General features: G+C 45.0%; 1 protein-coding gene across 1 annotated transcript in view; it reads left to right on the forward strand.

The window, feature by feature from the left end:
• LOC111144031 (peroxisome proliferator activated receptor gamma) overlaps positions 1-7,056 on the forward strand; it is a 70,310-nt gene extending 63,254 nt beyond the window's left edge. The window contains exon 7 of the mRNA XM_022498101.1: positions 6,607-7,056. Coding sequence (XP_022353809.1) covers positions 6,607-6,854 — 248 coding nt within the window. The 3' untranslated portion in view covers positions 6,855-7,056. The remainder of the gene's footprint in view (positions 1-6,606) is intronic.
• Positions 7,057-18,354: the final 11,298 nt, after the last annotated feature.

Below are 18,354 nucleotides of genomic sequence, written 5' to 3' on the forward strand. Positions count from 1 at the left end.
TGGCACCCAGGTATTCGTTTGCGGGGTTTTAATCTCCCCACGTGATTTCAGTGTGCAGCCAAAGTTGAGAATCCCTGCACTCCATCCAGCTCCAATTGAAATTTAACTATGAGAAGAACAGCACTTATGAAACCTTCTTACATTATTTTTTTCCCCAAAGGTAGGAATGTAGAAGGGAATTGCTACAGGCCCTACCATAGTTTACCAGAGATAAAGCTGGCTGAATTCACAGTTTTGCCTAATGCTCACCATGATTCTGCTTGATCAGAAAAGTACTGCAGAAGCCTGAACACCATCAGTTCAAGAAAGAAGTGACTTGAGGCCCCATGCCTTCCTTGTTTTATTATTGCTCTTAGACTGTCTTGCGTTTATGCAGCCACAAGAATGAGAACCTGCTCAAACCCCTCAAACATGAGCCTGCATCAGGAATTATTTTTTTGTGCTCCTGAGTCTGTGATCTTACCAGAATCAGTTTAGGAACCTTCCGCTTCCCCACTGTGTATTTGCCAACCCACCCCAGCTTACACTCCTGACCCCATCCCGGTGGAAACTACCTTTATTTGGATAAACCGAGAGAATAGTAACATCTTACAGTGTCCCTATACCTAGCTCATTCTCACCACAACCTTATAAAAGAAGTACCATCAACTTAAAATATTAAACCAAAACCCAGAAAGATTAGAGGATTGGTCCAGAGTCACAAAGAAACTAAGTGGAAGAGACAGGACTCAAGTCTTCAGTTTCCAAATCCATTGCTCTTTTTAACACGTCTGTGAACTTAGAATGGAATAAAGGAAATTGGAGAGGAAGTGTAAAAAGAAGCCCTACTTCTCCTTTGGTTTTCATCAGGCACCTGAACTAAGGTCTTTCATTGTCTGTGGATCAATTTACAGCTCCCTAGCTATCGGACTTTTTTTTCCCCCTAAATCCCCTAGATACAGTCCTTTTCAGATTGGCCTGTATCAGAAAGCCAATAGACAAAGATCGGAAAAGCCCTAACAGCAGCTCCTAGAATAGAGACAAACACTTGGGGTTTTCTGGCTCTCCTTCAGGAGACTCCACTGAGGCCCTCTGGTTCCCCCAGACACCTCCTGAGAAAATCTGTGCTCAGGAAATGCCTGGCCCAGGTGGACAGATCCCAGGAGGGTCAAGAGAATTGAAATCTTCAGATAGCTCTCCCCATGACGGAGCCAGATCTGGACATGGTGGGGGTTTTGTAGGTTTCCTCATAATCAGCAGCCCTCTGTAATCAGTTCCAGCGCTGTCTGAGTGGGGACCGGAAAGGTTGCTTTCCCAATTCTTTGCAGCCTGGAAGTTAAAAACCAGTAATTGACTCCAGCTTCCTCGAGCGTTGTGTCCTGGAGTGTGTGTGAGTCAACACTCACTTTCCCAAAAGGGCCTTCTAGGCAGCCTAGGCCAGTAAATAGTGTCCTTTGACCCTGATGCAATTGCAAACCTTGACTCTGACACTCAGCAAGGTGCAGGAAGAACATCTCAGACGGGCCTTCTAAAAACAGTATCTTAGCAGTCACTGGGGAGTGGAGAGGGAAGGGTGAGGACCCAGGAGGGCTCTGGGTACTTCCATAGACTGCCATGGCATATTAGTGGTGTCCAGCTTAGCTCAGCAAGGGTTTGAATATGTGTGGAAATAAAGTGTGGAAGGAGAAAGAGGAGAGGGGGAGGGAAGTCCTTCCAACGGGATAGAAGGTGGGAAACAACCTTGACAAATCCCTTTTGCCTTTGATTCTAGGGAATGCTTTAAGACCAAGGGAAGCTAGCTTTTTACTTTTTTAAAGAAGCCAAATGTTTTAAATTTAAGTGTAAGCCTGTTAATGTACTTTTATAATCACATTTTGAGTGTATTTCCCCAGTTTAATTATGTGAATTACATATTTACAGAATAGAAAATCGAGGTGCAATGATCTTGATCAGTTTGCCCAGGTCACAGAGCTGTTAAAGTGTACTACTTTTTCCATTCAGTGGTGCTCCATTTTGCCTTGACTGAGGCTCAGTAAAGGGGACAGGGACAGATCTGTAAATGATCTAACTCGTCACTGGAGAAAATATAAATCAGTGGTCACACAATTTCAGCCATTCAGCCAAACTTCATCTGTCACATAATAAAAAAAATAATTTGCCAAAGAGGGATTTGAAAATCCAAACCAGATCCTTCTCCACTCCTAAAGGAGCCAGTTCCATTATACTGCACTGAAGCCAAGAGTTTCCAGCAAGCCTGATCAGCTGCACTTTAGGGTTTGGTTGTTTGAGCTGTCATGATAAATGAAACCTACTAGATTAATGTAATCTCTTCAGCAGAAGTTTTGACTGATGCTGCCCAAGAGGAAGGAAGAAGGAGATAGGGTTCTAAGGAACCAGTGCCCAGTGAGCAGAGGTTCAACACAAGGGTGTGGGGTCCCAGCCCTTGGAGGAGCCACATTCAACACCTGCCTTCACACAAAATGCTGTCATTTCAGATGCACGTGCATTTGCATAGCTGAGAGCCTTTGAAATCTGGAACATTCGTCAGAAAGAGGATCAGCAGTCATTAAACCAAAGGCACCAGTCCAGGATCCGTGAAAGGCTAAAGCATCAGGGTTTTCATGATTGCGTGGCAATTGTGAGAAAGGCGCAGGTCCCCCAGGGGCATGATTCTCTAAGCCAGGACTACATCATTTGTTTCATTCTTAGAATCTGAGATTTTTGCTGATGGTTCCAAAGTTAAATGTTGGTTGGGGGTCGGGGGAGAGGTGATATGGGGAGGATACTTATTCCAGTCAATGGAATAAGAAGTTAGAAAAAAAAATCAACCCAAAGTTTCCTTCTTTAAATAAAAAGGAAAAAAAAAAGAATGAAAATAAACTTAATTTAAGAGAACCTTTAGAGTTCTGAAAATCCCACTGTGAGACCAGCTAACATTTCTCTCCTGTACCTCACCTCAGTGGATAAAGGTTACTAGAGTTTATTAGATACAGGAAAACACTTTACAGGAGACTTCTTCATTGTGTAGTGATCCTGCCTTTAGGCTTGTTCACCAACCAGGAGAATCGTACTTTTCAATCCAGGATTCTTAGCCAGAACAACCTTCTCGCTCATTAACTCAGCCAACTAAGTACTTCCTGTGTTTCCACCAGAGGCTCAGAGATGATCAAGACATAGTGTGCCCTCTGATACCTCATGACCTCATAGGGGACATAAAGAGAAAAATCAGTGCTTATTATACAATTTATAAATACTATATACTTATAATACAGCATTTGAAATTAAACTTAGATTTGAATTTCAGCTTCACCATTTATTAGGAAGTGGCAGACCTTGGGCAAGCCTTTCTCTAAATCTTAATTCTTCTCTCCATAGAACATGGGCCTCATGGAGATACTGTGAAGATCAAATGATCTAATGTGTATAAAGCCTTTAGCACTTTCTTTGGAAAATGATAACCATTCAATAAATGTAATCTACTAGTATGGTGGAGATTGAAGTGTTTATAGGGTGCTACAGGGTCCAGAGGAAGGGGGTTGGGAGAACAGGGGAGAGGAAGAGCTAAAGTCAAATAGTGTTCCCAGAACAGAGTAACACTGGCTGTATTTTGAGGAACAGGTTGAAGTCAGTAAGTTGGGTGAAGGGAAAAGAAGTCTGTTTCAGGAGGGAGGAACAGACTCTGCCTAAGCACAGTCATGACAGAAAATAGGATGTTTGAGGGACTTAGTATGGTAATACCTTAATATGGCTGGAACAAAAGGATGGTTTCAGAAAGTGACACTAGAGGATGAAAGGTATTAAAAGATAAACTAGGGGTACCTGGCTGACTTTGTCAGTAGAGCTTGCCACTCTTAATCTCAGGGTCATGAGTTCAAGCCCCATATGAGGGTGTAGAGATCACTTAAAATCATGAAAAAAAATTTTAGGGGCATCTGGGTGGCTCAGTCAGTTAAGCATCTACCTTCAGCTCAGGTCATGATCCCGGAGTCTTGGGATGGAGCCACACTACAGGGAGCCCGCTTATCCTTCTCCCTCTGCCACTCCCCCTACTTGTGTACATGCACACTCTCAAATAAATAAATACAATCTTTAAAAATTTTTTAAATAAAAGGCAAGTAAAAGCCCTTATACAGTGCTTTAGTTTACAGGGAAGGGGAGAAGATAAAATTAGAAAACAAGGGTGAATAGCCTTCAAGAGCTAAAATTTGGAATCAGCACAAGGTATCAGGTGAGTGTCCTGAATGGTATACAAAAACCCTGCATCCCTTTGGTGAACTTTAATGAGGAAACCTTATATTCTTTTTTTTTTTTTTTAAGATTTTATTTATTTATTTGACAGAGATCACAAGTAGGCAGAGAGGCAGGCAGAGCGAGAGGGGGGAAGCAGGCTCGCCACTGAGCAGAGAGCCCGATGTGGGGCTCGATCCCAGGACCCTGGATCATGACCTGAGCTGAAGGCAGAGGCTTTAATCCACTGAGCCACCCAGGTGCCCCAAAACCTTATATTCTAATCTCAGGTGCAACAAACAGAAATTAGAAAATAAAACTTAGTGGTTAGAAAACAAAAACACCCAGACTTTCCACTTGGAAATTAAAACTCTCAGATTAAAAATGAAATCAAAAGAGTAAGACAGACTATTTAGGAAAGAGCTGTGAACATACTATTTACCCAAGCCTGCACAGTGAAACCAAAGTGACAGAGGAAATTTTAAAGTTTTAGGTGCATCTATCAGAAAACAAGAAATACTAAAACTAAATGAATTAAGCATTCAACTCAAGAAACTAGAAAAAGAGGGAAAAATAGACCTAAAGGAAGTCAAAAGAATAAATTAGTTAAATTGAAAACAAAATAGAATTTTTAAAAAGAGTGATGAATAATAACTCTTTTAAAAGAGTGATGAATTTTTTTTTTAAAGAAAAAAAAGCCTTTAGCAAATCAGATTTTTTAATGAGATAATATACAAAATAAAAACATTCAGTTCTAAATAAAAATAAGGGATTTCAGATTTTGAGAGAATATTATATACAATATTATTCTAATATGAATTACAAAATTTTACTTTTATAAAGAGTAAACAGTCTTCACTAAATCTTGACTAAGCTCTTTACTAAAACGATTAAAAAGCTATAGGAGAAAAATTAAAAGTAGCCAAAGATTTACCATCAGGATCAGATGGTTCTGCCAGTGAACTCCAAGAAGCCATTAGGGAACAGATCATTACTACATAGAAACAGAAGGAAAATTCCTCAACTCGGTCTAGAAGGCTAGTTAATATTTATTACCAAAAAAATAGACAAAGGATGGCACAAAAAAGACAACTCTGGACCAATCTCACAAATTTTAAAACCCTGAATAAAATAAGAGCAAATGAGTACAGACATATAAAGAAATCTATTAATATAATTTACTAGATTAAGATAAAACCATTTGGTCATCTCTTTAGAGAGAAAAAGTTTAAAGAATTTGAGGGGATGCCACAACATTCCTGACTAAATTAATTAAAAAACTTTATAGCTCTTGGAAAGCCAGGGGTAAAATGTATCCACCATGATCTATAGTAAACATTCTTATAGTAAGCCATTAGAAGTATTTTTGTCATGGTTAGGAATAAAACAAGAATACATCCTACCACTATGACTATTTAATACCATATTTAGAGGTATTGGCCAATACACTATGGCAAGAAAAAGAAATGAGAAGTGTAAACACTGGAAAAGAAGAAATAAATGAAACTATCATTATTTGAAGATGTAATAGTCTATCCAAAATAGGAAAATAAATCCATGATAAAAATTACTTGAATTGACAAAAGCTTAGGAAATTGGAATATATTCAGTATACCAAAATGAATAAATTTTTTGTAACCACCAGCAGGGCTAGATTAGAAAAGAAAATGAATACTATAGAATACTATAAAGCAAAAAAATAAAGAATTAAAAGACACTATAATTAGGGATGCATCTTACAAGATCTGCATGAAGAAAAACATAAAAAGCTTAAAGGTAATTTAAGTTCACCATTTAAAAGTTCAGATAAGGAGAATATAAAGAAGAAAGTGAAAATTGCCTCACCACTCAGAAGAAACCCTTTTTAAAATTTAGAGGCTCTATCCTTCCAAACTGTACCAGTATTTAAAAACTATGTCTTGTCTCATTGAGAATGTATATGCCACGTTAAGGGAAAAAGAAGACAATGCTGGTTTTAAAAGCATATCAACAGCTGTGATGAGAAAGTAAGTAGTAAGGTTATAAAACACACTCATGAAGAAGAGGCAGCAGCTGAAAATGAGATTTCTGAGTGACAGAAACATCCTGGCAGAAGAGTCCTCAGTCTGGGGAGAGGATTGCATTGCCATTGTGTTATGTCAACTGATCAGGCAGAGTTAACCCCAGCCAGGAAACCATGCCCCTGGAAAGACCAGTGATAGTCTTGGTTTCAGTCCATCCTCCCTCCCATATGCACTTCTTGCACACTGTCTACTTACCCTCCCTCCCCCACTTACTCTAGAACCAGAACAAAACAAGCCAACAAAAAGTTGGGTAATTTAGTTGGGCTGAAGATGCCTCCGATGTAGGGGCCAGAGGAGTCTGTTACTGAACCTCCTGTTCTTCTCCCCCCCCCCCCAGACCGCCCAGGTTTGCTGAACGTGAAGCCCATTGAGGACATCCAGGACAACCTGCTGCAAGCCTTGGAGCTCCAGCTCAAGATGAACCATCCTGAGTCTTCCCAGCTCTTTGCCAAGCTGCTCCAGAAAATGACAGACCTCAGACAGATTGTAACAGAACATGTGCAGCTATTGCAAGTCATAAAGAAAACAGAGACAGACATGAGTCTTCACCCGCTCCTACAGGAAATATACAAGGACTTGTATTAGTAGAGAAGTCCGAGTTCGCTGACCATGTGTTCCTTCTTCCAATTGCACTATTATTTTGAGGGGAAATCTGACACCTAAAAAATTTACTGTGAAAAAGCATTTTAAAAAGAAAAGGTTTTAGAATCTATTTTATGCATATTGTTTATAAAGATACATTTACAGTTTACTTTTAATATTAAAAATTACCACATGATGAAATTGCTGGTTGTATTTGAGACCTGAGTCTTACACATCCCCTACTTTACCCCCGCCACAAGGCTTATTTCCTTTTAAGTCCGTTCTTTCTTCCTTCCCTTCTTCCTTCCTTCACTTTTCTTTTTCTTCTTCTTCTTTTAAGATTTATTTATTTGAGAGAGAGCATGAGTGGGGGGAGGAGCAGACTGAAAGGGAGAGAACAGACACTGTGCCTCAACCAACCGAGCCACCCAGGCACCCCATTTTCTTTCTTACACATTTTTAAAAATGTGAATGGCACTGCTGATCAACTTTCATTCTCAGTAGATTAACTTTTCACTCCATTCACAACGTTTTTGAACCCTCCCATCTGCCTTAACAATTACAATTAAGAAAAGAAGGGAAACAGCACCAAAAACTTTTAAGAGCATGTGTTTCTTAACCCTGGATGTGCACGTCTGGGGCACAGCTCTAGCCTACCAAGAATCCAGTCTTCTTCCCCTAACCCCAGTCAGGATTTTCACTCACCATGAGCAGCCTGCTGATGGGATACTGACGCATACCCCATATACCAGGGTAGGCACTGCTAGAACCTGTGGGTAACAGAGATGTTGGAAGATTTGGTAACTACCGAAAAGTTGGAGTTGAACTGAAGGGAAAAGATTGCTCTTTCTTAAAAACAGATTATAATACTCCGTATAATCATGTGCCCAGACATGGCTCCAAGTGTGGTAAGGGCATGAAGGAAGTAAGGATTGATGAAGATTGGAATAGTTAAGTGTGACTCTAAATTCATTAAAGTGGGCCCAGAGGATGTGTTGGGTTTGGGATAGGTATAGAGTAGGAGAAGAGACATTCCAGGAAAGCAAAACAGGAGCAACAGCAACAGGAGAAACCAAAATCAAACATGAATAAGGGAGAAGAGCCACATTCTGGTTCTGATACACATGGACCAGTTGTTTTGTTGTTGTTGTTGTTTTAAGATTTTATTTATTTATTTGACAGAGAGAGATCACAAGTAAGCAGAGGTGGGGGGGGCGGGAAGCAGGCTCCCTGCCGAACAGAGAGCCCAATGCGGGGCTCGATCCCACAAACTCTGAGATCAGGATCTGAGCTGAAGGCAGAGTCTTAACCCACTGAGCCACCCAGGTGCCCCCGGACCAGTTTTGTTAAAATTATTCCTGTGGTCTTCCTTGGGACCACCTTGCCCAGAGATCTACTTTTCTAACCTCAAAAGCTAATTATCTGTATCATTCAGGTGACCCATGGCTCCCCAGCATGCAGATGGTATGTTCCCTAAAAGTGGGACCTTCTTGGCACATTAATAAGCTCATTGATCGGAGCCACCGAATTCACTAGCATTGTTTCCCTGTGAACTCTTGATACTGTGAGTTTGAAGGGTACCTTGTAAACAAACTCTCCTGTGCTCTTTCTCCCCAGGATGGTTATGTCCACTGACTTTAAGTATTTCCCTGCCGCTTCTCCCTTAGTTTATCTTTCTTTATAAATAACCAACGGATACTTGGGAGAACCTAACTTCACATCTGAGGCTTTCAGGCCAAAATATCAGGCAAGATCTTTTCATCCATTACCCCAAAATAAACATCTCCAAACAGGCAATTACAGAAGGGAGTCCTGACCACAGCCCTAAAAATGTAAGACCCCTAACCCTTTTGGAGCCATGACTTCCTAGCTCAAAACTTTCGCTACAACCTCAGCACTTGGGGACCAGTGACTAAAGTCATTGTTGAAGTGTTATCAAAACACCGGGAAGAAGAGTAACAAACTCAGTCCGTCACATGGCTCTTTTTACCTTGATGCCAAACATCAGGATATTCCAAAACATCCCCATGACTGACCAGAGGCTCCACTACTGTTCCATGTGGAGAGTTTATCATCCGGCAGATCTTGAAGAAAAAAGAAAAGAACGTGTGAGCAGTAGACGAGGTGAGGATACCACCTCAGAGGAGATCCCTTGTTTACAAGCTTTCTCAAACAAAAAGTCTTTCAGCACGCTGCCTGCTCTCTGTTCCCACCAGCACCGTGCAGCCAGTCCAAACCCTTTCCACATTCTCGGAGCAGTGGCTGCCAATGGGGGGAGGAAGGGAGACGCTCTCAGCTCTTTGGCATGGATGGTTAGCATTAAATAGCTTTTAAACCCTGGCAGCTTGCGAGTTCCCATCTCCCTGACTTCTTCCCTGTGGTTTGGACTATCATTTGCTAAATATTTTACGACACATCTTCTGCAAGTCTCCAAAGCTCCTGCTCCTTTCTCCAGTCTCCTTTCCCCCCCAGGATGACTCACAAGTTAATCAACAAGTGTATCATCAGTTATTCATAGTACTTTCTCCGGACATAAACACACTTAGGGATTTGTGTTAATAAAAATAGGAAGAAAAGTAACTTTGGTCAAGAAGGGAGGGAAGGGGGTTTCAAGGTTCCCAAAAGAGCCCTAGCCCCAGCACTGCCCTTGAATCTGGCCTGGCTTACCACACCAGCTCCCTGCCACCCCAGCTCTTGCTGTCCGTGGAGCACAGGAACAGCGGAGTACCCATGGGAGAAACCATATCTGCACACCCAGTTGTTCTTTAGCCACCATCAAAAACTGGGCTGATCTGAGTTTTCTTTCAAAATTTGGGTGAGGAGTAAGAGGATGGGGGTCTTGAGTGGGAACTCAAAGAGTTGGGAAGCTCTAGCTGAAGCCACACTTCAAATTCTGGTTGATAACCCAGGGGGCAGAAACCGGGGGGGCAGCTATATCAATGCCACTGAAGAGAAAAAGGGATGCGGGGGAACTAGGCTTCTGTGGTAGGCCTGCTTACTTGCTACTGGATTCCAGTGACTTTTCCTCATTTCCCCGGAGGTTACCGAAGGCAAACGCTTTTTGTGGGTGGGCCCTACTTGCTGAATTATCTGTTACTAACTGTTGCTGATACAATGGGCCAAGGATGAGAGGGGGGTGGAAATTGGCCTCCAGATACCTATTCCCTTAAAAATACCCACTGGGGAGCAGGGGTGGAGGCTTCTAAAGAAAGCCAATTTCAGTTCTAAATCCCAAAAGAACCAAAATTCATTGCCAGCAGGATCATCCATCCCCATTGCTTTCTCTTTCCTCTTTCCCACCCACTCATTGGACTAGTTTGGGGCCATGAGACAGACCAAGGCTGTCTTCACTAGGTAGCCACCTCCCTATTTTTCTCTCTCCTCTCCACATCCTCGTTCCTAGCCCCGGCTCCCGTTGTCTCTGTTCACGTGATTAGTACTGTTACTATCTGTGTATCAAACCCTTACAGTGTGATTGTACATGGTAGACCCACCATTTTGACGCTTATTGAAATGAACTAAAATAGCAGGATCTTAGCACGGAGCCTGTCAGATGTCATCTAATCCCACCTCATTCATTAGTCTGTACACAGCTCATACTCCAGTCCCCATCCCACCATATGAACAGGAGTGTGACGAGGCCCTGTCCTCAAGGGGCTCATGATCTGTTGACAAAGTTGATGCATAATTATAGCTCAGCCAAAGGGATGAGTCGGCTAGAGGTGTGAAGGAGGATTCAAGGGGGATATGGGTGGATTCAGAAGTGTAAACATGTCATGTGTTCAGAAAACAGCAAGAAGTTAGGCATGGCTACCATAACCGAGATAGTGAGAAGTGAATGTGGCCAAGTCAGCATCAGATTGTAACAAGCTTCACCCACATGGTAAGGAGATACCTTGGACTGTATTCATAAGCAACTGGGATCCAGTGGATGGGACAAGGAGAAGAGGGACATGATCAAGTCTACACGTTGAGAAGTCTGCTCTCTACAGGTCAGCTCCCCTCTACCGGGCTTCTGCTGTCCAACCCCCAAACAACTACCTGAAGGGATGGGGAACTCTCTCCCTTCCAAGCCCCTTGGTGATTTCCATCTGGTAGGACAAGCTCTGCTCCCAAGGTCACACATAGGACCACATGCTTGTTCCCGCACCGGAGAGGTTCTGACTCACTGTGTCCTCTTTAGTCAGGTGACAGTCTTTTGGCTCAGTCTTCTGGCTAGCTGAAGGACCCTGCCCCCTCCCTCCTTGATGTCCATTCCCTACTGCTCCTAGGAGCTGGGACCTCATATCCCCCTAACCCACAACGTTCCTCTGCCTTAATGGCAGAGTAACATCTACCCCCATGTAACAAAACCTTCATGCCCTACACTTATTTCCAGACAAGCCCAGCATTTGTCATAGAATTCTAGTAAATTCGAGCTCAAAGGAGCTAGCCCATTCAAATGACAGATGAGAAGGCTGAGGATCAAAGAAGTTAAGTAATATGCCCAAGGCCCTAGGCCTCTACTAGAATCAATTTATTCAAAGGTGTTAAATTTCACACGTACTCTTACCAACCTGGCACAGCCCCTAGTGGGATCAGCAGCCCAACAAGAGAATCTCAAAGGGCATGACAAACTCGAAGTTAGTGCATGTCTCTGCACTGAGGAACAAGGAAAAAGATGGGGCAAAATTCTTAGAGGGATTATTGTGATGGTCAAAAGGTTATTATGTGAGTCATTCAGGACTGTGTCTGGCACATAGTATGTAGACCTGTAACAAAGACATTACCCTAGAACTTCAGAGCTACACAGCTTTGGGTTAAAATTCTAACTCTACCACTACTTTTCCTATAGCCATATGACTTTGGGTCAATCTCTTAACCTCTCTAGGCCTTAATTGCCCTCAAATATAAAATGGGACAATAATATCCATCTTATAAGTAATCTTGAGGATTAAACGTAAGACTGGCTATAAAATACTTCATATAGCACCTTGGCACATCTTTACTGTCAGTCTGTGTTGGTTACAGATAACATTACGGCTGTTGTTATTATTAAGGTGCCCTTCATTCAAGAAGGCATCCTGGGCTCATAGAACAGGCTCTTCCTGTTCAAGTATTCTAGGTCTTACCTGAATCAATTGAAAGCCAGGTAAAAGGGATTGGATTTCAACATTTCACAGTACAGTAAAAAATACGTTCTCTCCAAAGCATTTTGCTTCCAGTCCATACGCACTAGGAGAAAATAATTATTTGAAAGACAACTGCCGTGTTCTGGTTTAGAAAAAATGCCAGGATGAGGCTAAGAAAATATTTTATCCAAAGGAGTGGGACTTTTCTCTTGTGACTTATGCTCCTAATTTTAGACCAATATTACATAGTTTGCATTTCCAGAGAGGTTATAAAGAATAAGAAAATTGCTAATTTGGGTCTGTAGGGAGTGGGTTGGGATATTTCCATCCCCTCTAGAGTTTTGTAAATATGTTCCAGGCCAAAAGTTCCCAGGAGAATAGCATTCCTGGGATCTATTTAGTGCCATGGGCTGTGCTCAAGGAGAATCCAAGTGGCTTTCTGCAAGAGTTAGAAAACCGTGATCCTGTGGCCACTTTTGCATAATCCTGGAGGCCATGAAGTGTATGTTAGAGTATCCACTGTCAGCTTGAGGCTTGGCTCTGCCACTTTCTAGATGTGTGACCTCAAGCAATCACCTCCCCTCTGGGGACAAAGAACCTGGCCTATCAAAAGAAGTCCTTCAGCAAATTTCATCTCATGTATTCAACACAAATAGAGGAATGGGTCTCAGTTTCCCTATCTGTCAAGTGGGAATAATACACCCACCCTGCAGGTATTCTAGAATATCACATGAAGGAAGCAGGGCAGGCCGGCTCACCATTATTCATGGATAAGAAAATGAGCCCCAGTGAGGTATAGAAGCTAGCCCAGATTTACACAAATAAAAGGAAGAGGCAAAGCTGAGGCTAGAGCTCTGGCTTGCTGAGGCCCACCCTACCTAGGGTTCTTTTCTATTACACGCTGCTAGATGCAAAGACAGTGTTGCCTTGTTGGCAGAGCACCCTCAGCATATGGCATGAAAGACATCAGTCTGAATCCTGACTCGGCCACCTACTGGCTGTGCAACCTCAGGCAAGCTGCTTCCTGTCTCTGGGTCTCAGATTCATCTAGTTTGCAATGATCTCAATTCCTACCTTCTAGGATTGTTGTGAGGATGAGAGGTCACATGAAGGGGACATGCTGAGAGCCCCCCAGTAACTAAAATCTTCTAAAGACCACCTCAGACAATCTGCTAGGCCCTTGTTCTGCCCTGGAACCTTTGGTAATCAGTGTCCTCAACCACAGAGGAAACCATGAGACTCCAGCCTGTGAGGAATTGTCCAGTGTTGGCCTGGGTTCTGAAGCGGTTTGGGGGGCCTTGGGGAAATGGCTTTTGTTGGGGGGGCCCTCAGTGTCCTCATCTGCAGTGCTGTCCTGTCAGGGGCTCTGTCCTGTCCTTCCAGCTCTGACACTCCAGGTCCTTGGGAGCCTCTGCGGGAGAGGCTGGAAGGGAGACAGAGTTCTCTGGCTGACCAACAGTGTTCTCTGTTGCCTGAGCGTGTTCTCCCTGAGCGAGGCGGGGGCCTGGACAAGACAACAGCCAGCACTCATTAGAGGCCTGGAGCTGCTCCAGCCAGAGGGGGTGCTGCCTCCAAGGGGCGGGGAGGGGCCGCCGGATGGCTGGTTGGTTCCCACCCAAGCCGAGCTGCTGAGAGAGGGGCGTTGTGCTGAGTCAGCGAGCTGGCAGCTCCGAGCTGGGGCTCCCGGGCCGCCAGAGCCTGCCAGATGATATGCGGCCAGGAGGGCCTCCCAGGAGCCCAGCGTGTTACCGATGATGCTGCCGCGGCTGTCCCAGCAGCAGGAACCATGCCCTGAAAAAGCCTGTCCCTGGCCAGGCCTCCCGGGGCTCCAGGATAGGGAACGGCTCTTGGTGAAGGGAGACGTTTTTAGGAGCTGCCTCCTCCTGCCAAGATTCTACCCACGGCCTGCTCTCCCCTCCCCAGTCTCCCCAGTGGGTCCCCAATGACAGCCATTATTCCTCTCGAACACCAAGTACAACCTTTACTTATAAACCACTTCGCAGCCATTTCTTCAATCCTCCCCAAACCCCAAACCTAGTGAGGTGGTTTATGGGTCAGGGTCCCACAGAAAACAATGGTACACTCAGAAGGCACCCGTGGGGAGAGCTCGGTTTGGTGGGGGGGCTATTTACAAACCTTGGAAGAGTTAAAGGAAACCATTACAGAGTGGCAAGACACCTCCCCCCCACCCCCCTGCCCCAATCCCAGGCTAGCCAGGGCCCTGAAGTCAGGGGAGGGAAGGCTTTTGGAACCTAAGAGAGCTATAGCCACAGGAGAGGGCTAAGTGGCAAGAGCTGTGGCCCAAGGAAGTGAGGAACATTCTCACTGCTGTCCTCCAGATGGCAGAGAGCAAACTAGGGAATAAATACCTTTCCCCTCTCTCTTCCCATCTTGCAGCCTGAGTCTCCCATTGGCCAAATCCTACCAGTAGCCAGGGAACAAAAGACCCAGTTGATACCATCGGTAAGATTCAGGCTTCTAGCACAGACAGCAGGGTAGGGATGGCTGGAGGGCAAATCTGCAGGGCAAACAGTATATCCAGCATGGGTAGGTGGTATCATTAAGCCCACGATACTGAAAGGAAACAGAGAACTTTAAGTCTGAGCTCCCACTCTAGGATTCAAAGTCGGGTCTGTCTAGCTCCAGAGACATAGTTTCTTCCATTGTATTAAACCAGTTGTAGGAGAAGACCCAAGGGACCAGGGCAGGAAGAAGGGAGGGTTGATACAATCAGCATCTCTTTATACCCCTAGCCAGGGTGGGCCCTGGTAGCTGGGAACCTACACAATTTTATGGGGTACTTCCCACATCTTTCCACCATATTCCCTGGAGACCTAAGGCATGTAACCTAAACCAGCCCACGTAAGTTTTACCCTAAAAGTTAACATAAACTTTGTAGTTTGTGCCAAAAATTTTTCTTATTTTGAATAAATGTCTAAAATAGTGCTTGGAAGTTAAATGACTTAAATTTATTTCTACTTACCTGAAAAATTAAAGGAGAAAAAAACTCTCCACGGAAGGGTGCAATATGTGTTCCATGGCTTTAGCTGTCCCTAAGAATGATCCATGTACCCTAGTCAGAGGAGAACAGACCCCAGTATCCTTTAGGGAAAGAATGTACTTGCCCAACATCTCGTGGCTAATAATCAAACTTGGTCGCATGACCCTGCTCCCTGCATGGTTGAGAAAAAGGAAATCTGGCCAAAATAGAGCCTGAAAAGGAAAAAAGGTCACTAATGGTCAGCCTGGGAGGGGTAAGGAGGAAGGGGTTTGAGCTCAGTGTCAGCAAATGTTCACTAACATTCTCTGTCCACAGCTCTGGGGACACAGATATGCCTGGTATGACCCGGGTCATCAAGGAGCTCACTCTCTCCTGGAGAGAGGCATCTAAGCTGCCAAGGCCAACATTATCTAATAACTGGAAGGAAGAAGAAGGTTCGGAGGCAGGCAGGTGGGTTCAAAGCCCTTTCTCTGCCACTTCTTGGGGGTATGACCTTGGGCAAATATGACCTTGGACTAGAAAGCTTTTCCAGTTCCTCTTTTATAACTGGGTAAGGTCATACTTACATCATAAAGTTGCTGTGAAGGAAAGAGAGATGAAGTTTGAAAGCATGCAGCACTGTGACTTAGCAAATGTGAATTCATCCTCTTCGTACTGTGATAAACACTAGGATAGGGGACTGGGCATGCCAGGGCTCTCTGGGACAGCCATGCTCTTCTAACCAAAAATTGTACTCGCAATCCAACGTCAAAATAGGTTATCATAAATTTCCCAGAGAATCTGAGGTCTATGGTTTCTGTTGTTGTAGAAACGCAGGGGAGGTTTAACTCTGGATGGGGGTAAGGGAAGGCTTCATGGAGGAGGTGATATGTGAGATGGACTGGGAAGATTTATAAGGGTTGACCAGGCAGGGAAGCGTCCGGACAAGGGGCTCATGGGCAAAGGTACAAGGCATGTTAGGCAGGATGATTATTTTGTTGTGGCTGGAACAGAAGGGTGTAGGAGGGTGGGGGGAGAAATGGTGGAGCAGAATGGAATCAAATTAGGCTGGGGCTTATACTAATGGACCAAGGGGCCTGGACTTCATCCTTGGGGGAGCCATAGAAGAGAGCCATGGAAGATTTTAAGCAGGGAAGTGGCAAATCAGATATATTCAGTCTGTCAGCCAGCAAGGAAATGGAGACTGGGGGGGACCTGTGGAGATGCTGGTTGTCATGTGGACAAGAGGTGAAGTTGGCATGAGCAAGGGAAAGGCATCAGCAATGGGGACGGAGGAGGTGGACAGTGTTGAGGAATATTCCAGGGCCTGCTTAATGCGGGGGTGGGGAGAGGGGAGCACTACAGGGTGATTCTCAGGGTTTGATCTGGGTGACATAGCAGGATGGGGACATGCTCTTTATTGAGATGGGGGCTTATGTGAGGGAAGGATAACAGGTTGTGTTTAAGAAATACTAAGGTTGGGAACCCAGTAGACATTCAGGCGGGGGTCTGGTTAGCTGTTAGAGATGGGTGGCTGGAGCTGAGAGGTGAGGTGGGCTGGAGGGGAGAGTGTGGCAGTGCAAGAGCAGTGAGGACAGTCATAGGACAGTGACAGTCAAGGAGAAGACCAACAAATATTCCAAAAATTTGCAGTGACTTTCTAAGCCCTGTTTTCCCACCAAGATCAAAAGGAGGTTTTCACTGTCTCTGTTTTCTTTTTATCCACTGGCTCCCTAAATGTCCAGGAGTGTCTTCAACATGCTAGGGGCTGTTGGAGAACTAGGATTCCATTAAACTCCCAGTGCTTAAGAGCCTCCCACAGGCAAGGACATATGTCATCTCATTTCTCCTACACAGTGACCATGAGAGATGAATACTATTCTCTCCATTGCATGATCACCCCCAAGAACATAGGCTTAAAGACCTGCATAAATGGGGCCCCAGTGGGTGTTTCAGTCCCATCTCTACACACACAGACACACATACCATTGAAGACGTGTGTCTTGTTCTGGCTCCTTTGTAGGACTTTATTCTCTCCCATAACTCAGCAGAAAACTCCCCGGAGCTTCTGTCTCTACTTTTAGAGAGTTTTATTATCAGGAAGCAGTGGCCCAGACAGATGGCAGGGCCCGAGGCCAGAGTTCTTTCACTCTTAGACTCTTTTCTTCCGGTAGGTGCCTGCCCCCCCCCCCCCCCCCCCCGGCTCCCAGCCTAGGAAATACCCTCCCCTCCCTTTGCCTCACCCCAACCCATGTCCGTGGGCCACATCCAGAGCCAAAAGCTAGACTTGCTGTCATTGAAATTCAGTCCCGTCTGACTCCCTGGATATTCTTCCTTTTCACTTCCATATTTTTCAGGCCTGAAACCTTGGCACCTCAGTTTTCTCAACAATAAAGTAGGGGTTATAACCATTTTTACAGACACAGCAAGGCTGTTTGGAGGATAGATGAGGCCGTGGGAGGAGAAAGTGCTTCGCAAACACTATGAACTAGAAATTCACAGGGGCCACAGAGTTATTGCAACCTTAACAGAGCTGTTGTCCGCACCTGCCTCCGTGAGTCAGGCCTCAGAGCAGGTAGTCCCAAGACTGAAGCCAGACGCTCCAGTCCCAGACTCGGAAGATAAGCCCAGCGCACTGCAGTCCCACCCTAGGGAATCAGCTTTTCTCCCTGCAGCCTTTGGAGGTTCCTGAGCCAGCTCTCTGCCCAAGTTTTATGAGCCCAGAAGGTTTACACTATGACTAATATCCCATCCTCTCACTCCCTGGGTTGCCACTACCTGCTGGGCAGGAAGTCCACAGGACTCAGCCCCCCTTAATCACCGCCACCTCCCCATGACCCGCCTCAATCAGGTCTCTTTACAGTCGGGCAGAGCCGGCTGGGCCTCCTCAAACTTCCATATCTTTGCTGGGAGATCGCTGATAGAGCTAATGGCGTTTGCTTGCCTCCACGCCCTGGGCCCAGCATTCCCGGAGTCACGCAACCCCACAGGCCCAGGGCGGAAATGGATGCCCACAGCATTAAGGCCTGAGCCTGGGGACCCTCCCTGCCCCATAAAATACATGAAATGAGCCTTTCTTCATGGCCACCTGGCCGGCCAGCCTCAAAGCTGTGGAGCAGTCTTCCTCCTTCCCAGGGACTGGCCTCCTCCATTCTTCCCGAACCCATCCCCATTCTCTCTGGTTCCCAGGGACCTCCAGACCCCTCATTTCTTTCACCGTGGAGGAAGAAAGTTGCTAACCTGAGAGCCACTGTTTTCAATCACTCACTTATTCGTTCATTCACTCAGTCCTCACCAAGCATCTTCTCAGAGTCGGGCACTGTTGCCGAAAGCTGGGGACCGAAAGATGAATGGGATGGTCACTACCCTCAAGCAGTGTGTAGTCCTTGGATTGGAAGGGGGATTGTGAAGC

Source organism: Enhydra lutris, unplaced genomic scaffold (genome assembly GCF_002288905.1).
Source record: "Enhydra lutris kenyoni isolate GAN:26980312 unplaced genomic scaffold, ASM228890v2 scaffoldscaffold10, whole genome shotgun sequence".
Lineage (NCBI taxonomy): Eukaryota > Metazoa > Chordata > Mammalia > Carnivora > Mustelidae > Enhydra > Enhydra lutris.